General features: G+C 38.6%; 1 protein-coding gene across 1 annotated transcript in view; it reads right to left on the bottom strand.

Moving 5' to 3' along the window:
* Nucleotides 1-494: 494 nt before the first annotated feature.
* The window catches only part of haus1 (HAUS augmin-like complex, subunit 1), a 43,286-nt gene continuing 18,507 nt past the window's right edge, over nt 495-25,273 (bottom strand). Inside the window, exons 4-9 of the mRNA XM_073042294.1 lie at nt 22,864-22,992; nt 16,121-16,244; nt 10,515-10,580; nt 9,854-9,925; nt 9,367-9,414; nt 495-924 (exon numbers count right to left, since the gene is read on the bottom strand). Of these exons, the coding sequence (XP_072898395.1) occupies nt 847-924; nt 9,367-9,414; nt 9,854-9,925; nt 10,515-10,580; nt 16,121-16,244; nt 22,864-22,992 (517 nt within the window). The 3' untranslated portion in view covers nt 495-846. The remainder of the gene's footprint in view (nt 925-9,366; nt 9,415-9,853; nt 9,926-10,514; nt 10,581-16,120; nt 16,245-22,863; nt 22,993-25,273) is intronic.

Below are 25,273 nucleotides of genomic sequence, written 5' to 3'. Positions count from 1 at the left end.
CCCATGATAACAACCCTGTTATTTTTGCACCTTTCCAAAATCTGCCTCCCAATCTGCTCCTCGGTATGTCTCCAAAGACACTCGCACAATTTCTACAGATGTACCATGAAGAGCATAACGTTTGGTATTGGGGAGGGGCACAGCACAGGACCAGAAAAAGCTGCAGAGAGTTGTAAATTCAGCCATCTCCATCACAAGGACCCCCATCACCTAGGACAGGCTCTCTTCTCATTGCTACCATCAAGGAAGAGGTACAGGGGCCTGAAGACATACACTCAACATTTCAGGAACAGCTTCTTCCCCCTCTGCTATCAGCTTTCTATTATTATGTATCTGATTCTGAAGAAAAAACACTCAGTACTAATTCATAAATGATACATAGCGACCACAGCATTAAAGGAAAGCTAAGAGGAAAAAGGAGATAGGAATATGGGGAAGGAAAATATACTCTAATTAGAAACTCAGAAATGAGAAATACTCTTGACACAAAAATGTTCAGTTTTTGGAATTTTATTAGGTTCAGCAACATTTAACTACCGATTTAACATGGTACAAACTCATTACACAAACTTTATAACACTAACTACATAGACTATATTGCTGGTTGACATTTTTTTTCACAGAAGAAGCTTACCATACTTAAATGTCACCTTACATAACATCCACTCACAAAAAGCCTTGTTAACGTTCAAATAAACCTCATTAGTCTAAAATGACAAATTTGTCAGAACCTTCAGTCAACATTGTAGACCCCACAGTTCTCTTGTCAAAGGCGTAGGCACATAGAAAGTTTGTAGTCAAGGATACTTAATGTTTGAAGGATTTCATTTATTGCCAGTTGACAGTTCATTTGAGTAAATTGTTTTCAGGCACCAAGCTCCACATACCCTCCATCTTCTCAGAAAGAAGCTGTTCAAATTTTTTCTATAAGAGATTGCAACTTATTAAAATATATAAATTATTAACATGAATTTTAAAATGTTATTTTTTAACTATGAAGTTAGGACATACAGTTAAATAAGCACAGCTAGAGGAGGCATTCTGTAGCCACATTCATACAGCTACTAATGACAGGTTAACAACGAATTCCCTCCCATCTAAATATTGTATTATACTGCAAAAGTTAGAGTCATCAAGTAGTTTTCCCCAGCTTCCAACAAAGTTAGGTTTGTTTGTTATGCATTTTACAGAATGCCAGCTCAGTATTTATTATGCATTTTTAATTGTCCTCAAGGTGTTGGTGGTGAATTACCTTCTTAAACTACTGGAGTCAATCTGGTGAAGGTACTCCTAGTGTTCTAGGCTAGAGAGTTCTAGGATTTAAACCCAGCAACAATAAATAAACAGTAATGTTCTCCATGTCAAAATGGGTGTGTGATTAGGAGAGGAATCTCCTGTTTGTGGTGTTCCCATACACTTCCTGCCTTGTGTGAAGGTGTTGATGGTGTAGCCTAGATGAGTAACTACAGTGTATTTTGTGGAGGGCACAAACTGCAGCCACAGTACAATATTTGAGGAAAGCACAAATTAACGTTCCAATAGTAATAAGCAAATACTTTACTTGACAATTACAGAACAAATCTAATTGTACATACACAAAAACAGAAGCACATTAACAAGAATTTAGTCTCACTGGTGTTTGTTCCAGAAATTCTACTTACCAGCAGTCAATGACTATTACTATTTCCTTCTCAATCATGTTCTTAACTGGATCCCCTAAAAATAGCACTCATACCACTTGTCTTAACTACTCCACGTGGTAGGAATTTTAGGCTGACACTTGAATGGAGCAGTTAAAAGATGCTGCAAAAAGTGAGCAGCTTCAAATTCCTGGGTGTCAACATCTGTGAGAATCTGTCCTGGGATCAACATATGGAAGCAATCACGAAGAAGGCACACAGGTGGTTGTACGCCTTTAAGAGTTTGAAGAAAGTTGGTATTTCACCCAAGTCTCTTGGGCATTTCTATAGATGTATAGTGGAGGGCATTCTAACTTGTTGCATCACAGTCTAGTATGGAGGCTCCAATGCACAACATCGCAAACGGCTGTAGAGAGTTGTAGACCCAGCCTGCTCTACTACGGACACAACCCTCCCCATCATCAAGGTCATCTTCAAGAGACTGTATACCAAGGTGGCATCCATCATTAAGGAGCCTCACCATCCAGAACATGACCTATTCTTGTTCCTACCATTATGGAAGAGGGTACAGGAGCCTGATGACCCACATGCAATAGCTTAGTGAGCAGTTTTTTCCCCTCCATCATCAGACATCTGAACATCCCACAGACCATAAACAAAACCTCATTCTACCTTCACTTCTGCACTATTTATTTTGTAATTTATAGTAATTTTATGTTCACACTATACTGCTGCCGCAAAACAAATTTGACATCATAAAAGACAGTGATGAAAAGAAACACGATTCTGATTCTCTACAAGGTTGCAGTATTTTTATGGGTAGGGAGATTAATCTCTCTGTCCTAAGCAATATTCATCCTTTGCTTGATGTTACCAAATTCATCATGTTGCATTGTATGAGAGCCTGCAGTGTGCATATTTTCTATGTATCCTACATTACAACAGTGCCTACACTTCAAAAGCACTTGCTTAGCTGTAAAGCAGTTTGGGATGTCCTAGTAGGGACATAGAAGGCAACAAATAAAACTTTTCATTTAACCTAGTTGCATCTGCCTACACCTCTCACTGCCTCAGTAAAGCAGCTAACATAATCAAAGGCCCCACCCAACCCAGACATTCTCATTTCACCCCCTCCCATTAGGCAAAAGATCTGAAAACCTGAAAGCATCACCAGACTCAAGGACAGCTTTGATTCCACTACCGTAAGACTGGTGAAGAGTTTCCAATTATGATTACATGGACTCTTGACCGCACAATCTACTGTGTTACGATCTTACTTGTACACTGCACTGTCTTTGTCACCATAATACTTGTTCTTCATTCTGTTAGTGTTTTACTTTGTACTACTACCACAAAGCATTTTTGTCATGAATCAACCGTTTGAACAGTATGTAGAACAAGTTTTTCAATATTCTTCAGTACATGTTACAGTAACAGACCAATTTATTACTTTCTAGGAGGAAATCCTAGCAGATCTGCATGAAGATGCAATTTCTGACATTATCTTTGAACAGAATAGCTCTAAGTTTATTATTCTGGACTCGCCCAACCATGGGAAATATAGCCTCCTAATGTGTAACCTAAAAATATAACCTCAAATATATTCACAGAAGTACCAGTTTATATTTAAGCTCGTAAAATACAAGTTTTTGGTAACTTTTACGCTTTATTCTGCATTGTTATTGTTTTACCTTTTTCCATCTCAGTTCACTATGTAATGATTTGATCTGTAAAAACAGTGTGCAAGATAAGGTTTTCACTGTATCTTGGTATGTGTGACAATAATAAACCAATACATGTACATTTACAGTACTTCCTAAATTTAAACCCAGTTATCAACATTGTGAGCAAATAAGATACTTGCAGAGCTAAGACAAAGTGCTAGGTTTGGTCTGATCAGCACAAGCATAGTGTGCTAAATGACTTGCACCTTCATTGCAAACCTTCTGTGATAAGCAAAACTGAAGATTTTGCTTACATACACGGGTGGAGGCTGTGCTGAACTAAAACTGGCTAAGATGCAGAAAGTAGATGCTAATGGTAAGCTGTTGTTTTCAAACCAGAGCAAATTATTCACTCAAACACGAGGAAATCTGCAGATGCTGGAAATTCAAGCTACACACACAAAAATGCTGATGGAACGCAGCAGGCCAGGCAGCATCTATAGGAAGAAGCACTGTCGACTTTTCGGGCCAAGACCCTTCGTCAGGGCTAACTGAAAGAAAAGATAGTAAAAGATTTGAAAGTAGGAGGGGGAGGGGGAAATCTGAAATGATAGGAGAAGACGGGGGCGAGGGGTGAAGCTAAGAGCTGGAAAGGTGATTGGCAAAAGGGATACACAGCTGGAGAAGGGAAAAGATCATGGGACAGGAGTCCTAGGGTGAAAGAAAGGGGGAGGGGAGCACCAGAGAGAGATGGAGAATAGGCAACGAGTGATGGCCAGAGGGAGAGAAAAAAAGAGGGGGGGAATAAATAAATCAGGAATGGGGTAAGAAGCGGAGGAGGGGCATTAACAGAAGTTAGAGAAATCAATGTTCATGCCATCAGGTTGGCGGCTACCCAGAAGGAATATAAGGTGTTATTCCTCCAACCTGAGTATGGCTTCATCTTGACAGTAGAGGAGGCCATAGATAGACATATCAGAATGGGAATGGGACATCGAATTAAAATGTGTGGCCACTGGGAGATCCTGCTCTCTCTGGCGGACAGAGTGTAGGTGTTCAGTGAAATGCTCTCCCAGTCTGCGTCAGGTCTCACCAATATATAAAAGGCTGCACCGGACGCAGTACACCACACCAGCCGATTATTCACTGGTGATTTCCCAAGATCCAATAATAGACTACTGCATTTGAATATGGACATTAGCCCTCAGGATGTTGGAATTGCTCTGCAAAGAGCAGCATAAAGTTAAAGTTTATATTTCACGGAGATGTGTGAGGTCAGGAGAGTGTTGACAGAATAAACAAGTGTTGACTGTTTCTAGCAGTAAAATGGTTGATCATTAAGAGCACAGGTTTATAACTGGATCAAAGAACTAGAGGCATTATGACGGAGAACAAAAACAAATACAAATACACACAAGTTGTTGAGGTTTAAAATGCATCAAAGCTGAAAGCTAGATTTCTATTTATTAAATGCCTTTCACAGCTTCAGGATATCCCAAAGCACTTTACAGTCATTGAAGGACCTTTGAGGCTTAGTCCAACAAAGGAAAAATGACAGCAAATTTACATAGCTCCCAGAGACATCAAGATGAAATGCCAAGATAATCCATTTACATTGATTTAGTTGGGAGGGATAAAAGCTGTTCAATTACTAGGGTTAATGCTCCTACTCCTCTTCAAAAATTCCTTAGGATCTCTAATAAAGGGTGGTGAAAGCAAGTTCAACAGTAATGTTAAGAAAACAGGATAAATACTTACAGGGGAGAAAAACATCTATATATGGGGAAAAACGATATTGAAATAACCGAAGAGCTCTTTTAAATGGGCTGAATGCCTCATACACTTCACGATTCAATTAAATACCTGAGAATAGCTTAACTCCCTTTCTATTCCAAGCATGCATTCTCATTTTTTGTTATACATGGTTGTGAGCTTCAATCAAATGGCCATTACTTCTCTCTTTACCCCAGAGAGTAGACCTAACCATTAAATTTGATCTCTTCAAAATTTTTTGAATAGCATATTTGATTTTTCCTGCCCTAGGGCAAATTTAAAACCTCCCCTACAATAACAAAAACAACTTCCTTTGGTTTGCTGACACAGGCTCAGAAGCATTATAAATAGTTCAAGAGAATGCCTTGCAATTTAACATGTCAATATGCCATAGGCCATTGTCCTTTCTAATATCACAATCAAACTTAGAGCCATTCAATGTACTTTTGTAAATTTCTCACAAACATGACAATCAACACTGGTGCACCTCAGGGGTGTGTACTTAGCCCACTGCCCTACTCACGCTATACCCATGACTGCGTTAAGGCGTAGTTCAAGTACCATCTATAAATTTGCTGATGATGCAACATTGTTGTCAGAACCTCAGATGGAGATGAAAGTGAGTACAGGAAACACATATACCAACTAGTGGAGTGGTGTCGCAGCAACAACCTGACACTCAACGTACAACGAAAGAGCTGATTGTGGACTTCAGGAAGGGTAAGACAAAGGAACACATTCCAATCCTCATAGAGGGATCAGAAGTGGAGAGTGAGCAGCTTCAAGTTCCTGGGTGTCAGGATCTTTGAGGATCTAACCTGGTCCCAACATATCGATGCAGCAATAAAGAAGGCCAAGATAGCATCCTGGGTACTAGCCTACAAAGTACCCAGGACATCTTCAAGGAGCGGTCTCTCAGAATGCAGCGTCCATTATTAAGGACCCCCAGCACCCAGGGCATGCCCTTTTCTCTCTGTAGGAGGTACAGAAGTCTGAAGGCACACACTCAGCGATTCAGAAACAGCTTCTTCCCTTCTGCCATCCAATTCCTAAATGGACATTGAACCCATGAACACTACCTCACTTTTTTAACATATATGGTTTCTGCTTTTCAATGATTTTTAATCTATACTGTGCTAATATACTGTAATTGATTTACTTACTTATGTATTTGTCCTCTACATTATGTATTGCATTGAACTGCTAAGTTGACAATTTTCACGTCACATACCGGTGATAATAAACCTGATTTTTCACATCTCCAGATCAGGAATTCTGGGTGATGTTGCAATAGCTCTTCTTCAGAATCAGAATTCCCATAAAAGTCAGTTTTTTTAATCATAGTCAGAAAGGAAACTGAAATTGAGACACCTTGAGACGAAGAGTCCATATAAACTTCAGTGGAATCTAAATGAAAAGGAACCTATTGAAAGCAATTTGCTTTATAATATCAAGGAAGACGACAAGCAAAGGAACTAATACTAAAAGGCAATGTACAGCACAGGCTCACCAGAAATCAGCAGTGAGATCATTGTCTCAGCCCAGATCACCAGCAGGTTTGCTCGCCACAGCGTCTGATCAACAACTGAATGTCAATCTTGGAAAGCAATTGAAGTTCCCTGATCTCACTGCATCATCATCCCTGAGGCCTGACATTGTCGTTCTGTCAGAAACCTTGAATAATTAACAGTTGTAGAGAAGAGCAGATTGAGGAGGTGTTTGAATGTAAGAAAACCAAATACCAAGAGCTGGTAGAGCAGTGCCAGAGACAGGGATGGAGGGCAGGATGCGAGCCGGTAGAGGTGGGTTGTAGAGGTTTTGCTGGCAGCTCGCTCTGCAGAACCTACTCTCTCCTTGTCATTATGGAGACTGCAAAGAAAGGCACCATGAGACCCGTCACAGAGGCTGCAGAGTGAACCTCCAGATGGCTAAGGATCAAGAGATGTGACCTGTGCTGGGACACAAGACAGAGCCTGATCAACCATGGCTGGGTCACCCGAGCGAGAATGTCTGATGTTGAAAGACCCAAAACACCGGATGACCTTAGGATTACATCACTGATGATGTGAGCCCAGCACATCCTAGGATGTATCTCAGCACCATTTTCCGATTAACCTGCATGCTGAGTTTACCCATTTTAACAAAGAAGAGTGGGTCAGAAGTGTGCCCAGAATGATGGATATAGTCAATCATTTTTTTTTTTTAAATTGTAAAATAAAACTCACACTGTTCTGTATAGCTTTATGGAGATGAACTGGAAAATATCAGTTTCCATTTATTCAAGCTAGCAGGAGGTGGAAATGTGGCAAGTCCACCATTTAGTGCTTGTTTATAACCAGTCTTTAAAAACAGTTCAGGTTGCTATCTTGAACTACTACAGTTCTTTCAGTGAAGATGCTCCCATAGGACTGTTGAAAAGGGAGTTCTACAATTTACAAGAATGAAGAACTGGAGACAGACTTCCAATTCAGGATGGGAAATGACTTTAGAGGGGATTTGCAGGAAACAGCTTTCCCACAGCCTCCACTTTGATTCCTCCATGAGCCATCTTGTGGCTTTCAGGCTTTAGCCAGTTCAGTTCCTGAGCAATTCTTGGTTTGACTTGATCCTTTGAGGCTTCATGGAGTACACCCCCTTTTCTATGCCACTACGCCAACACAGTGCTCTCACAGTTGCTGGTTCAGGACATTACCAGTGACTTTAACAGGGGAGCCTACAAAATGGCTGAAAGGTATAGGAATTAAAGGCTGTCAATAGAGTCAAAGAGACACCCGTCCTAAATTGGACCTAATTGTAGACAGATGTGATAACCTTGCTGTGTGTAATTGGTTTACTCTCTCTTTATTGTCTAAATTCAGTGACTAGATCAGTGGTGGGTGGTCTGTCCAATTGTACTCTTAATATGTGTTGACATGGAGATTAAGTGTTTTGGCAGACACCAAGGTACAGAAGAGTTAACTATACTGATGAGTTTTGACATCCACCTTTTCACCAGATTTATTAAGAATGATAGGTTACCTTTCAAAAATGATACCATTGAATCAGATAGGCTTTTACAACCTGGTCATTATAGTCACAATAAAATTGTTGACAAGAAATTAATTTTCCAAAACTGACAAAAAAGAAACTGTTTTTGAATGGAAGGAAACAATTTTTTAAACGGTTTGTCAATAACGAATTACTGACATCCCCATTGTACATGTGATCACAAGCTCAAGTCAATCAAACATATTAACTGCCTTTTTCTCAGGAAATATGCTTGACGATTTTAGGATGCAGCAGATTTAAAAGCCTGGAGTGAGAAAAATAAGAAAGAGGACACAAGAAGGTGCAAGAAAGCAGAGCAGTTAGTAGAGCAACTTCAAAGAGATGCAGGTTCAACCTGCCCTCTGGTTCCTGGTTCCCTCCCTCCCATATCCCAAAGACATGGACTGGAAGATTAATGAGTAAATTGATCTGGTGTGTAGGAAAGTGGTAAATTCTGGGTTGTGGTGGGGGAGAAGATGAAATGTGGGAGAATAAGAAATGTTGATCAACGTAAGATTAGCATCAATGTGTGGTGCTGACCCAATGGGTCAAATACACCTTATCTCCATGCTTTATCTATCTACAACTCTAAGAGGGTGTGCACATAGCACTAAAATTCTTGTACTTCTGCAGCAAAGATTCTGGAATTCAGAATCTGCTCAATTGAGCGAAACAATTTCTAAATGAAAATACATTCAGTAAAAACATTGTCCAAAAGGTAAAATTTGCTGGAAATACGAAATTAAGAAGATAATATTTAGTGAATGCAGTATCTGTAACCCATGTATCTCTTGTCCTTACAAAGGAAGGGTATTGAAAGGGGACCACAGTATCACAGAAAAAGTCTTTTTGGAGTGCTGAGAGGATGGGAATGCCAGATTATCGTTTCATTGGGCATTCTCAATATCAAGACTTAACATTGAATTCAACATTTCTGGATCGTTAACAGTGGTCCAGACTTTTCAGATAGCAACTATTGGCAATGATTCTCATATATCACCTTTCTTTATTTGTCACAACACAACTTTACTTTGTCAAGAGTCAGCTTTTCTAATATTTAATCTCCTACTTGCTATTCTATAATAGACCTTGTTTGTTTCCTCCTTGCTTCTCTCTTAAATTATGTTACATTTATAACTTTTATTTCTGATGGAAGTTCAATACCCTGTGGTATTGTTTCCTGTCCATGAATGCTGCCTGAACTGCTGAATATTTTCCAGAATTCATTTTTAATTTAAGTTTTAGTTTTGTTGACCACTTACCAGCTCCAGTTTAGTTTCCTCAATTTTCACTTTGGCAGCATAAAGATTCTGAAAAATACAGATTCAACAAGCCCCCCCCCCCCCCAACCGAACAAAAAAAGGTTAGTAACAAGCATTAGAACTCAGATTTCAGTAAATAGTACAAAATATCAACTTTACTCCTCCTTCCCTTTCTTCAATTGTCCACTCTCCTCTCCTCCTTCTTTCTTCGCTTTCTCCCATTGTTCACTCTCCTCTCCTATCAGATTCTTTCTTCTCCAGCCCTCTACCTTTCCCACCCACCTGGCTTCACCTATCACCTTCTAGTGGGCCTCTTTCCCTTCCTCCCACCCTTTTTATTCTGGCATCTCCCCATTTCCCTACTAGTCCTGAAGAAGGGTCTTGGCCTAACTCTTTTCCATAGATGTTGCCTGACCTCTAGAATTAGTGTGTGTTGCTTTTTATTCCTAATCTTGCTTGTGAAAACAAATATAACCAAAGTACTTACAGGTGTCAAATCTTGGTAGGATTTCAGTTTTTCATTTAAAGATGCTACTTCCTGGTTGACATTTTTCAGCTTCTATAAAGTAAACACACTGAATAATCAGTCTCAAAGACTTCCACTCTATATCAGTTCTGTAAGCTTCTTCTACATTACAGACTTGCTTCCAATCAAAAACTGGGACAGAAGCTAATTTGATGCTTGCAGACTTGTACTTCATGGATATTCAGCACATTCAGTTCCACATTGGTCTCAATCATCTCATGTGTTACAGGCTTACAAAAAAAAGGTTAAACAACCACTCAGATTCTCAGTTCTTTATCATTTAGCTGGAATATAGGCCCCGATCACTGGCAGCCTTCATCCCAACTTAATGCTTAGGGCATTGGGTGACAAGACAGGCTCCTTAGTTCACTACACTGAAGAACTCTTTCCTAACATGCCATAATACAGTGGTGAAATTACGTTAAAAATAATTACATCTCACTTAGAGATTTCTTTCTGTGCCATTAAATACAAGACAAATTGAGTGCTAGAAAGTAGAATTAATTTAGACAGGTATTTGTCAGTTGATATGGTGAGCCAATGAGCCTTTTCTGGGCTGGATTACTTCACAACTTTAAAATCTACACAGGTCATATTGAATTATTGACATTCCTATACCCACCTCAGAGAGTTCCACCAGTGATCGATGATCTAAACTTGAGTCAAATCCAACCTTCTTCAGCTCGTTCTGTTAAAAGAAAAAAATAATTATCCAATGCTACATAAAGTAAGTTCGACACAAAATAAGTTCTATATCAAGAACAAAAACACAAAAATAACAGGAGTGGGAATAGGTGATGAGTTAAACAATACTCTAAAGTGAAATTTCATGATTGTTGACTGGAACATTTCAGTACTTACTTCTCCAAATGGAATACTCCATTTAATCTTACAATAACCTTGTGTTTCCTGTCAGTGAATACATTGTTAAGAACATAAATGATCTATTGCATAATAATATAATTATATTGAACAATTACCTATAGTACCTATTCCTATTTTTTGAAAAGCAATATAGCATTCATGGATGACTGTCCACTGACATTAATGAATCTACTGAGCTCACAATAACTTCCAGCTAGTCTGTAGTATCAGTGATTAATTTTCCATGCAGCTGACTGATTTCACTCTTTTTTAGAAGCATAGTATAGATTTACAGCAGAGCAAATCATTTTGACACTCAGAATCGTTGTTCAAACGAGTAGTCTCTTCTACTCCACCACCAGACTACACAACTAACCACTGTCTACAACTTCACCTATGGTATTAAAATGGTTGTACACAGCAGATGAAGTTCAGTATGGGAAAATGTAAAGTGATATGCATTGCCAAAAAGCCAACAGGTTATAATAACCAACTGTAAACTCCCCAAATCAGCCACAGGAACAACACTGCTGTTGAGAAAGGAATATAGTAAAAATTTAGTAAAATAGTTCCAAAGATGGCATTTACATGGATGGATTGAAAAAGCTCGAGTGACTCTCCTTAGGACAGAGGAAATTTGACCTGAGTTTTCTCCTAACTTCATTTACAGGATGTGTACATTAAAAATAGCAATTTAGTAAATGTACTGTTCACCCCCAATTTCTCAGGATCCTCTGGTGAACCACAGAAATTTGTATGGTAAGGTAAGCCCACTATGCTTTTCAGTTGGCTATTCCAAAAATTCCTGAAACTTGAAGGGCAGCAAGGTAGCATTGTGGTTAATATGAAGTTTTTTACTGAGCCAGTGATCATAAAATTGAAATTCCCACCAATATAAGGAGTTTGTACATTCTTCCCATGACCACATGTATTTCCTGTGCATGTTCGGGCTTTCTCCTACTTCCCAAAGATATACGAGTTAGGGTTAAAGTTAGAAAGTTGTGGGCATGCTATGTTGGCACTGGAAGCATGGTGATACTTTCACGCTGTCCCCAACCTCGCACTGCATCAGTCGTTGACGCAAACAACTCATTTCAATGTATGTTTCAATGTGCATGTGATAAATCAAGCAAATCTAATCTTAAAATTTAGACCCAGCATCAAAAGGAGTAATGATAATATATCCCAGTCAAAATGGTAACTGATTTGGAGGAAAATTGATCCCAAGCATCTACCGTCTCAGTCCTTCTTGGAGATGGACATCAGAATATGTGAGGTGCTGCTGAAGAAGTACAACGCACCTTGTGGATCGTAAACACAAAAGCTATGGCTCACTGGTAGATGCTAAAATGGCAGATCATGTTGCTTTGACTGCATTATGGCATATTTGGAGAATAGTGTGCGATTCTGGTTGCCCCAATATAGGATGGATGTGGAGACTTTAGAAAGGATGTGGAAGAGACTTACTAGGATGCTGTCTGAATGAGAAGGGTATAAGGAGAAGTTGGACAAATTTGGGTTGTTTGTAACATGAAGCATCAGAGGCCAAGGGGAGACCTGACAGAAATCTATAAAACTATGAGAGGCATAGATGGGATAGACAATCAGAATCTTTTTCCCAGTGTAGAAATATCAAGAACTCTATATGCAATTAAGTTAAGAAGGGGAAAGCTTAAGGAGATGTGCAGGGCAAGGCCTTTTAATGTAGAGAGTAGTAGGTGCTTGGAGTGGGCTGCTCAGGGTATTGGAAACAGAAGGATGGGTTCCAGAGGTTGTTAAATACATGAATGTGGAACAAGTGAAAAGATATGGATCATGTAAGACAAAAGAGATTTAGTTGAATTCAGCATGATGTGGACTGAATAGTCTGTCCCTGTGCTGTACTGTTCTATGACTGGAAAACATTGGGCTACTTGATGATGGTTGTACTTGAATTCATTCAGAGAAACTAGCAGCATTCCAACACTTTCCTGATTTATGCTTTTCAGGTAGTAATTTGACTTTAACAAATCAAGTCACTATTCACACCTTGCAGAACAGGCAGCCTCTGACCTTTAGTAGCTACAGTACTCCAGTCTCTAATGTAGCCAGTTGTTTCTTGTGACATCCAGGCTACTAAGAGTAGTGGTAAGGCCACCGAATGTCAAAGGGAAGTGAGCTGGTTCTCTCCTGTTGAGCATTTCTGTAGCAGTTACTTGCAATTTATCACCACAAGCCTGGATGTTGTCCAAGTTCCGATGGAAGCTGGAAAGGGAAAGCTTCATACGCAAAATGCTGGGGTTTCATTATCTGAGATGGTGTAAGTGGAACCAACAAAAGAGAAATCAACAAAATCATGATCTCATGAGAAGGTCCAGAAGGGGCAATGATAAAGCTGTGTTGGGAAGAAGACTCTTCAATACAATACGATACTGAGTAACAATGATTTCCTGAGCTTAAATGATTGGCTTCAAACATTAATTATCAGCATTTTTTCATCTTGATCAACAATCAACTTTGATCCTGATGTAGGGTTGCAACCTGAAACATTGACAAATTCTTTCCTCCCACAGAAGCTGCAAGACCCACTGAGATCTTCCACACATTGATTGTTGCTCCAGATTTCATCATCTGGCGTAGTCTCCTATGTCTCAGTTGTCTTTCTTCATGGAGAGTTTTCCTACTAATGTTTCCATCATCCCCTTATGAAGGATCATTAATCTAAAGCATTACTTCTCCTTCAAAACATGCTGTCTTGCCTCCTGTTTACTGCATTTTCCTTGATACACGAGGAATTCCATTACATTCTGAGGTATTTAGCTATACCAGTGTTTTTTTTAATTTTATTTTTATTTTTATTAGTTTTTCAAAACATTTTACAAAATTAAAAACCCCAAATCCCAATGAGGAGCATTAATACAGAGCAAGGTTAAGCATACAATATCAATATGCTACAGAGGAAGAGAATTTAACAAAAAAGCACCTAAATTAAAGACAAGTGAGCTTAGTGTCCTCCCCAAGCCCCACAACACAAGAAAAAAAAACAACTCCAGACCAACCACCACACAGTATAGAGAGTATAAGTCCGGACAGTCAAACTCCCAGACTGTGAATACGCTTAGCAACAGAGGATAATAATGCCTACTACCAGAAAAGAAAGGGAGCTGAAAGCAAGGGACCGAAAAGAAAAAAAAAACCCTAGTCAAGAGGAAGGTTATGAAAGTACTCGATAAAACGCCCCCAGATCTTATGGAACTTTAAATCCGAATTGAGAACTGAATAATGAACGAATATGAGTTTCTTGGAGGAAAGCAATGTCAGCTTTGAGTTGTTTAATATGTGAGAATACCTTCCTCCTTTTAACAGGGTGGTTCAGTCCCTTTACATTCCAGCTCACAAATTTAAGTGCACTAGCCATTATCAATTACTAATGCATAAAAGGCAGCAGGCATATAAAAAATCAAGCGGTACAATAGCAGTCTGGGAGCAGAGATGTAAACATAGATTCGTAAGGTCAAAATATAAACATGTCCTAACCAATAAAGAAATGTTGGAACTGGAAAATCCATCCCACCCACACAACCCAAAACTAGACAGCTACCAAAACAAGTAGCTAGCTCTACCAAAGAAATTAACCCAAATACAACTTCCAGATCTGTGTCATTGACAGCAGTTCCGTATAAATGCTATAACAAACAGTAACTAGTTTATGCACTAGGAAACATAACTACAGATTAGAACACCTTCTGCCGAGATATACAACTTAATACAGAGAAAATCAGAGGAAAACCAACTATACCAGTGTTTTACAGGCAATCAACATAACCTCTTTGCTTTTATGTGTGTGCTCTATTTGTGAAATCCAGAATCACATATTTACTTGCCTTGCCTGTAACAGTCTGGATGGAAGCCAATGATCTATTCCTAGTACAGGTTGAGCACCCCTTAACCAAAAATTCCAAAATCCAAAATAATCCGAAATTTGAAATGTTCTTGAGTGCTAACATGACATCACAAAGGGAAAATTCCTCAAGGCACTGGGAAAGCTCCTAGGCAATGCACAGGTCTCTGCACATCAAAGACAGTTCTGAGAAGTGACTTCATTTATGTAATGACAGAAGTTAATGAAAAATAGAAAAAACACTGCATAAAGCAAAAAATAAAAATCTCAATCATGTATCGTCAATGTCAGAATGAACATTTGCCACTTAACGGTATGCTGATCATGAAACATGCAAAGATCTATCACAACAGACTAAAAATTGATGGCATTTGTGAATATTCAGCAGGATGGTTGCACAAATTTAGGAAAAGGAACGGCTCTAAATATTTAAAAATAAAGTATCTGCTGATCACGAAGTAGGAGAAAAATTCACTGAGTTTGCAAAAACTGTCGCTGATGAAAATCTAACACCAGAACAAGTCTACAACGCTGATTGTTTTTACACCTTACGTAAAACCTAAAAAGTAGTAAAATACAAATACAGTGAACTGTAACTTTTTAATCAAAATGCAGCATCAAGGGTGGAGACCGAAGCCTGCCATTGTTTGCTGTTGTTCAACAGCTGACTTTGGAATTCTCCCGATGCTGCTTTTGTTACCCTGCACACATTATATTTTAATTATATTAATGGTTGGTAATAATTTTTACTGTTAAGTACATATGTGCAATAAACAAGCGCAAGACAAAGACTGCTTACTGGTAGCACTTGAATTCAGGTTCAGAAAAGATGGCGATCACAAGCTTTCTCATTATATATTCCAAAATTTTAAAAAATCTGAGATCTGAAACCCTTCCAGCCCCAAGCATTTCAGATAAGGGGTACTGGTGATTCTAATCTCAGCCAACTAATGGAAATACACAACAATTATATAACTCAAAACAGTTAGGATGCCAATATCTCTCACACCCTAGAGACTCGATAGAGCACCGCTGGCAGACGTAGAAATAGGTAACGACAGGCTTGGCAAAATCCCAGGTTACTTTAGAGACAGTTGGTTGTCCATTTGTCTATTGGAAAAGGCAACAGAACCTTGCTTCAAGCCCTGCTGCAGCACAACATCCACACAGTTACACCATCTCATGGTTCCATTTTCAGAAGTTAGGACTGAGAGCCCTGGATGAATTCTGCCCAACCTAATGCTAGCGCTTTCTGTGTACCACAAAGGTTTTTATTTCACTTGGAATGAAAATCAAACTCAAACTAAATTGATTCTGCATTTAGTTTAAGACAAATTCTTTGATCTTGGTAATGGAGCATGATTAACAACCTAATCCAAAGTTAAATTTTGGGCCTCCCAAGTTTCAGGAATTTTCTTAATGCATATAAAACCAATCCTGGTGATGCAGATTCAAGCAATCACCCTTAAACCTACGGCACTGACCTCTAAATTTTGGCTCAATTGGCTCCATTCTTTCATCTTTTTTATGAAGACGTCCATATTCTGTTTTCTATTCTCTGCTTTTGCCTTCGCTTCTATGACATCATCATCTGTCTTCAACAAATCCCTTAAAATGAGAAAATTCAAAGCCGTCAGGCAGGGTGGCATCAGTGAAAGTCAACTATTTACTCTAGGGTAATCATTGAGTACTTTGTTCAGCTATAGCCACAGGTGCTATCCAAAGAATGTGACCTAACCACAGAGTCCCTAAACCAATTCTGATCATTCAGCATGAAATATCCTTCTTCCTGTCATTATCATGGTCTCTTTCTGCAAGACAACAAGCAGAGGGAGTGACAGGATAGTGAGAGAAAGATTAGGTTCCCTTAGGGACCAAAGAGGTGATCTGTGTGTGGAGTCAGGGGTTGTGTCAGGTCCCAAATCAATACTCATCTGAATTGACCAAGGAGGACGACATGGGAGATGGGAGATAGTGAGTTCACGGAAAAGTATGTGGATAAACTAGAAAAGCATTAAGAAGTTGGAGGTATGAGATGTTAAAGGGTGCATGAAGGTTGAGAAATCCCCAGGACTGCTAAGATCTATTTCAGTTTGCTATGTGATGCATGAGAAGAGACAGTTTAGGCCCAGCAAAGACTTTGGCATCTTTGTTAGCTACAGATGAGATGTCAGAAATCTGGGCAACAGTTTATGTTGTTCCTTTATTTAAAAAGGCCAGCAGCAATAAACTGGGCAACTACAGGTTTGCCTCACATCAGTGGCAAGGAAATTATTGGAGAAAATCCCAAGTGACAGATTTATGTGCACTTGGGATCTGGTCAGTTTCTTATTTGAGGTGGTAACTAGGAAAATGACATTGGCAGTATAGAATTTACTAAGGCACATGGCAAGATTCTGTGTGGTAGGTTGTTCCAGAAGGTTAAGGCACATGAGATACAAAACGATTTGGCTAATGGGTTTGGTGAAAGGAAACATAGGGTGGTGGTGAAAATATGCTTTTACCGGCACTATGATCAGTGATGTACCACAGAGATCAGTGCTGGGACATTTTCCTTTTATGATACATATCAATAACTTGGATGTAGAGGATATGATAAGTTACTTGTCAAGTGGCAAAAGGAAGCTGGTCTAGAGGTATAGCAGGTGGAAAGTTGGAAGAGTGGTGATAGATGGAATCTAATCCTGACATGTACAAGGTGATGCATTTTGGGATGTCAGAGGGATAGTATATACACCAGAAATGGTAGGCCACTAAGGAATGTTAATGAACAGAGGGAACTTGGGCCTCGTGTCCCTAGTTCCCCAATAGGGTGGTGAAGGTGTCATATGGCATACTTGCCTTCATGGGGTAGCACATAAAAATACCATTTGGAATATTATGTCGCAACATTACAAAACAGTAATTACACTGCACTTGGAGTATTGTGGAAAGAGTGAGCAATTTCAAATTCCTGGGTGTCAATATCTCTGAGGATAAACCTGGACCCAGCATATTAATGCAGCTACAAAGAAAGCATGACAGCAGCTAGATTTCATTAGGAGTTTGAGGAGATTGTTGTTGCCACATTGGGGTGAACTGACAGAAGAATATAAAATTATAAGAGGCAAGGATAGGGTAGATAGTCAGAATCACTTCCCCACTCTTCAAAAAGCAGAGTGCATAGCTACGGTGAAAGGAAGAAGCTTTAAAGAAGATTTGACGGAAATATTCTGTTTTTAGCGCACACACACTGTTCCTCACTACCAGATGTGGAGTCAGATACAATCGAAAAGTTTAAGAGATATTTCAATAAGTATAGAAGGATATGGAACTTGTGAAGGAAAATGGGATTAGTGCAGTTGGGCAAAAAATACACTCTGTAACTCCATATGGTAAACTTGTGCAATTGTGTCCTTAACTTAATTACAAAGCTTACTTACACAGGATGTGCTTCACTTTATAAACCAGAAGCCAATGTCTTCAGAAAGCTGTAGTCTATTTGCTTAGATATCATCTGTGCTCTTTCTGCAGGTTCAGAGATGGAAGCTGAACTGCTTCCTGAGACAGAGTCTAGAGTTTCTAAGGGTTTCCAGCACAGTGCTTCAGGTGCCAGTTATATCTGGGAGTCAACAAGGTGACTTCATTGATCATCCTGCACAGCCTGTTTCAGTGGAATTCCATTCCTCACTATCCAATTAGCACCGAAGAACCTCCTGTGATCATTCCTCTTCCTTCCACTCATATGCCTTCAGGGATCTCACAAATCAAAAATCGGTCTTCTACATTCTCCCTCTCTGGCAAATATTGAAACCTTCACAAAGTGAACCTCACTGAGATTAATGTATCCAACTACAGCTCTCTCTAAACTGCTACCATTTTGGTACATCTATCTTTGGTGCTAGCCATTGCCTCATCTCAGCAACTGCATTAATCCACATCTGTTATCTCCACATCCAATTATATAACAGCTCCCCTCCTGAACCTTCTAATTCCTATAAAGTCAAGCACATCCAAAACTTTACCTCCTTAAGTACATCACCTATCAACCCATTAACTTGTAACCTGTTCTCTGACTTCCAGTTGAACGTCATTTCAATTTCAAAATTCACATCCTTTGTTTTCAACTGGCATGGTGGCCTCAATCTCCCTCATTCCCATCACCTTCTTTAGTTCAAGAGAGACCCTGATTGGCCACGAGTTCGGGAAATTCTTCCTCCTATATTTAAACCACCAGTGTTGGTAGGTAGGTGGGTAGGTGGATGAGTAGGTAGGTGGGTGGATGGATCGGTACGTGGATGGTTAAGTAGGTGGGTGAGTGGGTAAGGAGGCGGGTAGATAGGTAGGTAAGTAGGTGGATGAGTGGGTAGGTGGATGGTAGGTGAATAGGTAGGAAAGAAGGAAATGGAACATTCGCACACATAACACGGTTTGTTGTGATGTAACACTGCAATTGTTATGGATACAGTAACTCTGCGGATGGATGACTGTGATCTGATTGACACTGCCACAAGAGGCTATCGGTTCCTGGGAAAGAGGCACCACTCCTTCTAGTGGCAAGGCACTATCATCACAGAAATGCAATCTCAATCACTGAATCAGAATCAGCGGTAGTATTACTAACATACTGTATGACGTGAAATTTGGTCCTTTTTGGCACCAGTACAGAGCAATACATAAATATTACTATAAGTTTCAATAAGAATATTAAAAACAAATCAATAATGCTTCTAATTGAGTGCAAGTTTTTAGTTGCAAAAGCATTTAGCCAATCTATCCCACTCCTGGACGCCTCCTCATCACCATCTGAGATTCTGTCAACAGTTATGTCATCGGTGAATTTATAATTGACATTTGAGCTGTGCCTAGCCGCACAGTCATGAGTGTAGAAAGCTAAGGACACATCCTTGACGTGCGCCTGTGTTGATCGTTAGTGACGAGATGTTATTTCTGATTTTCACTGACACAATGAGGAAATCAAGGATCTATTTGCAGAGGGAGGTACAGGGACACAGGTTTGAAGCTTGTTAATTAGAACTGAGGAGATGATGCTGTTGAACGCTAAACTGTAATCAATAAACCGCAGCCTGACATAGGTATTACGGTTGTGCTGGTGGTCTGATGTCTCTTAATTCTAGACTCTTCATGCAGGAGGAAACAGACCTTCAGTATCTCTTTCATACAACCATGATTTTGATTTGATTAAATTTAACATTCCAGTTTCAACCTTAACCACATATGATCTTTTTGCCACAGTAGAAGCTTTACACTGATGATAGGCCATTTACCCAAAACATTAACTGTTGTCTTCAACTACAGTATAACTATTTGATTGTGAAGTGCTTTAGAGCTTAACAGCACTAGGGCAAGTGTACTCTGCAATACTCCAAAATTACTGTTGCTAAATCAGCAGCTAATGATCTAGTTTATTAGGAAATAAGTTTACAGTTACTAAATAAGTCATATTCAATGACTCTGAATCTCAAACCTCCACTGCCTGTATCTATACCTAGGGAGCGGTGTCTCAGAAAGGCAGCGTCCATTATTAAGGACCTCCAGCACCCAGGGCATGCTCCTTTTCTCACTGTTACCATCAGGTAGGAGATAAAAAGCCTGAAGGCAAACACTCAGCAATTCAGGAACAGCTTCTTCCCCTCTGCCATTTGATTCCTAAATTCCTAAATGGACATTGAATCTTTGGACTTTGTTTTAAAATATACAGTAATTCTGTTTTTGCACTTTTTATAAAATCTATTCAACATACGTAATTGATTTACTTGTTTATTTATTATTATTAATTTTTTTTCTCTCTGCTAGATTATGTATTGCATTGAACTGCTGCTGCTAAGTTAACAAATTTCACGTCACATGCCGGTGATAATAAACCTGATTCTGACTCTGATTCTGATTCATGGGGAAAGCTTTGGGAATAGATTCTGAGGGAAAAATCCGAAGCTGGAGTCCCTACATTGAGTTCAGTGCTGACTGGCAACTCCCATGGCGCTGCTGGTGCCAAACTGTATTGGTCTCTACCATTCCTTTGAGTTCATCTGATGCATAGAGAGGGGAGCTTGCTCTCCGTATCATACTGCCCAGGGCTGCGTATCTAAGACAGCTAGGAAGCAACATCCATTGTCAACTCTGACCAACAGTGCATTACTTGTATTTTTAGGACTATATTCTCCAATTTACAATGATCTCTCTCTCTTTTAATCTTTTTATTAGTATTAAAAATATTATGAACAAAATACAATTAAAATATTAATAATGGATTACAAACATATAAACTCCCATTACACATGAAGGAATACATAAACAATGAATACAGTATAAGTAAGCTTTCCCAAAACATAAACCATATAGTATATATATGAACAAGGTAAGTCTAGATATTCCATAATATATAATATAAAAAAAGAGAAAAAATAAATAAATCTATATATGAAAGTTAACTAATCTACTAATCTAATATCTAAGAAAAAAAAACAAAAAAGGAAGAAAAAACTAAAAAAAAACTAAAAAAAAAAGAGAAGAAAAAAAAAGGGCTGTTCATAATATCTCACAAGCATACATAAACATCAATGTCGTCAACTCCGATCCTCTCAACATACATACGATTAAAGCTGAAAAAACCAATAAGCCTGGCACAGGGCCATTACATCATATGAAAATATTGAATAAATGGTCTCTGTATCTTTTCAAATTTAATAGAAGTATCAAATACAGCACTTCTAATTTTTTCTAAATTTAGACATAACATAGTTTGAGAAAGCCAATGAAATACCGTGGGAGGATTAATTTCCTTCCAATTCAACAAAATAGATCTTCTAGCCATCAAAGTGAGAAAAGCAATCATTCGACAGGCGGAAGGAGATAAGTGAAGTGAGCCCATCATCGGTAAACCAAAAATTGCGGTAATAGGATGGGGTTGTAAATCAATGTTCAGTACCGCCGAAATAATATCAAAAATATCTTTCCAATATTTTTCCAAAATCGGACATGACCAAAACATATGAGTTAAAGACGCGATTTCTGATTGACATCTGTCACAAATAGGGTTTATATGAGAATAAAAATGAGCTAATTTATCCTTGGACATATGGGCCCTATGCACAACCTTAAATTGTATTAATGAATGTTTGGCACATATAGATGATGTGTTAACTAATTGAAGAATTCTATCCCAATTCTCAATAGGAATAATAAGATTAAGCTCTCTTTCCCAATCATTTTTGGTCTTATCAAAGGGCACTGAACGTATCTTCATAATTATATTATAAAGTTTTGATATAAGCCCTTTTTGAAAAGGGTTTAATTCAAACAAACTCTCCAAAATATCTGAAGACACAAAATTTGGGAATGAAGGAAGTACCGTACTTAAAAAATGCCTAACCTGTAAGTATCTAAAAAAATGAAATCTAGGCAAATTATATTTATTTGCTAATTGCTCAAAAGACATAAAACAGTTGTCCAAAAATAAGTCAGAAAATCTTAATAATCCCTTAGTTTTCCAAGCCAAAAAAGCTTGATCTATAATTGAGGGGTGGAAAAAACAATTAGATACAATAGGACTATTTAACACAAATTGAGTCAACCCGAAAAATTTCCGAAATTGAAACCATATACGTAAGGTATATTTAACTATCGGGTTGTCGATTCGATTCGGCAATTTAGAAAGAGCAAAAGGGAGAGATGTCCCTAAAATAGAACCCAGAGCATAAGCAGATACCGATTTAGTTTCCAAACTCACCCAATGAGGGCCAAAAGGACCATCCCATTCTTTCAACCAACATATCAAATATCTAATATTAACTGCCCAATAGTAAAATCTGAAATTGGGTAATGCCAACCCACCATCCTTCCTTGTCTTCTGTAAGTATATTTTACCTAACCTGGGATTTTTATTCTGCCATATATATGAGGAAATTTTTGAATCAACATTAGTAAAAAAGGATTTCGGAATAAAAATTGGTACCGCTTGAAAAATATATAAAAATTTAGGTAAAAACAATGTTCAATCAGGTCAAATCTATTTTTCGTGATGCAGAATTTGTGCAACAATTTTCCACTATTCAATCCATTCTTACATCTTTAAAAAAACAGTAGTTTTGCTTACAAATTTATACTGCAAAAGTATAGTTTTAACTGATATATCTTGCTAAATATCTAACTAGTTATAAAGGTGCTGCATAAAGCTAAAGGTGGGGAACGGCAACAGAAATAAACAAAGAAGCTACTTGACACTCACGTTTGTAAAGACTTTTCCAGCATGATGATTTCAGTCAGCTTTTTCGACAGTTCACTAATAAGATCTCTCTGGCGTCTGTTCTCAGCTTCTAAACGATCAGATGTCAAGTCGTTTATTGCAAGCACAAAGCTAAAAAAAAAGAAGAAAATGTCATACAACAGCAAAGCAATGCAAACAGAAAACTCTGAGTCAGATCAATGTTTGTCATGTGTACCCTGCTGGAACTGAGTACACACGTAGACGGAATCAGAGATGGGTCAGATCGATTAATTGCTAAAACTCAACATCAAACAGCTTGCCAGCATTCAATATTAAATGGATAACTTTTTCAAAAAGTAAACACAGGCTCAATGGGCTGAATGGTCTTTGTCTGAGCTGTACAATTCTCTGGTTCCAGTTTGCACAGCACTGGAATGCCAGTAGAACCATCTCTTTCCAATAGGTGGCATTTCAACTTACATTGAGGAAAAAATATCAGACTTGGTTTCACGTGTCTTTTCCTGCCTTCTATTCAACTAGAAATCTTTGAAGAACTTAAGAGTTAAGTTCCAATATACTGTTATATTTAATCTGTGCTTTACCCTGGGTATGTACAGCCACTAAGTTCTACATGCACATTTCTGACAAATTGACACACATTTCCTTCCTCCTGTTATAACTGTCAGTCTACCCCAGCACATTGAGTGTTTCTCAGAAAGCCAATATCTTTGCATCACCAGGTTTATTACAGCATCAGAGTGCAACGTGGCTAGGATGTCTCTGACTCCCTATCAGTACAAAGGTAAAAAAAAATACATACACTGAAAGATTACGTCTGAATGGCTTTATAATTAGAGGTTAAATAAGATCACAGATCAAAAAAGCTGACTATGTCTCTCTTTCCACCGATGCTGCCTGACCTGCTGGGTGCATTCAACTTTGTTTTGTTTTATTACGATTAGAGGCTAGGGTTATCAGATCTTTAAGTAAAGATATATATTTTAAAAAACAGGTTTAGACAGGAGAAACATTTAGGAATACTATTACTGAAAACCCAGTTATTAATTCTGTAAAAATGGTATGAGGGAACAAAAGTAAAAATATTAATTTTGATAGAATGATTACAAAGGAAATAACTTTAAAATGATGAACAACCAATACATGTCTGAAAACTGAGGTGACAGGGTTTACACATGTTTATTATATTCAAAGTGGAGATTGATGAACTTTTTTGATTAATGGAGATTTATTCACCAATGACCCTGCTATTGTTGAACAAATCACGTGGCATTAAGTCAGATCTGGATGAGTGGTGCCTCTACAACAACTTCCTACTCAAGGTCAGCAAAACTAAAGAGCTGATTGTTGACTTCAGGAAGGAGAAAGAGAGGGAACATGTGCCAGACCACATAAGGGGATTGGCAGTGGAGAGACTCAGCAGTTTCAAATCCCTAGGCGTTAATATACCAGATGCATTGCCTGGGCGGCACATAGATGAAATCAGTAGGAAAGTGCACCAGCGTCTTTACAATTTTCAGAGGTTAAAGAAGTTCGGCTTGTCACTGAACACTCTAACAAACTACTACAGATGTACAACAATGTATCCTGAATGGTTGCATCGTGGCAATTCAAATAGGCAGGAATGTAAAAAGTTGCAGAGTAGTAGACTTTGTCCAATACGCACTTACATCCCTCCCACTACAGAAGATGCTACCTCAAGAAGACAAAATCTATCAAAGATCCCCACCATCTGGGTCACCATCAGGCAGGACCTACAGAAGCCTGAAGTCTCACACCACCAAGTTCAAGAACAATTATTTTGCTTAGGAACACTATGACCACTCTGATCACTTTGCACTAAAATGGACATTGTAATTGTAATGTGAAGCCCCATCACAAGGTGGCACTTTAACTATCTTAAAGTGCATGGAATAAATTTAAACTATTTCTCCACTGCCACTGTAAGTCACTCAGCACATGACACTAGCACCACCAAGCATACAAGATCACGAGCATTCATTCAAGGGCGGTCTATTGCAGCTAACATTTTCTGGTGCTCTTACGCCATAATAATGTATGAAATTATTCACATTGTTCCTCCACAACATTTGCACAGGCCTCAGAATCAGAATCCGGTAACATCACTGGCATATGTCATGGAATTTGTTACCTTTGCAGCAGCAGTACAATGCAATACATAATAATAGAGAAAAAACATGAATTACAGTAAATACTTAAAATAACATGAAATAAATAAATAAAAACCGTGAACCAAATGGCCTGTAATACCGTATCATTCTATGAAAGGGGAACAAATTGTGAACAGGTGTGATATGGCACAGTAGCATTGTGGTTAGAATCGGAATTAGGTTTATTATCACCAGCATGTGATGTGAAATTTGTTAACTTAGCAGCAGCAGTTCAATGCAAT

This window comes from Hemitrygon akajei, chromosome 4 (assembly GCF_048418815.1).
Source record: "Hemitrygon akajei chromosome 4, sHemAka1.3, whole genome shotgun sequence".
NCBI lineage: Eukaryota > Metazoa > Chordata > Chondrichthyes > Myliobatiformes > Dasyatidae > Hemitrygon > Hemitrygon akajei.
Note: the sequence above shows the minus strand (reverse complement) of the source record. Positions and strands in the feature narration are given on the sequence as shown.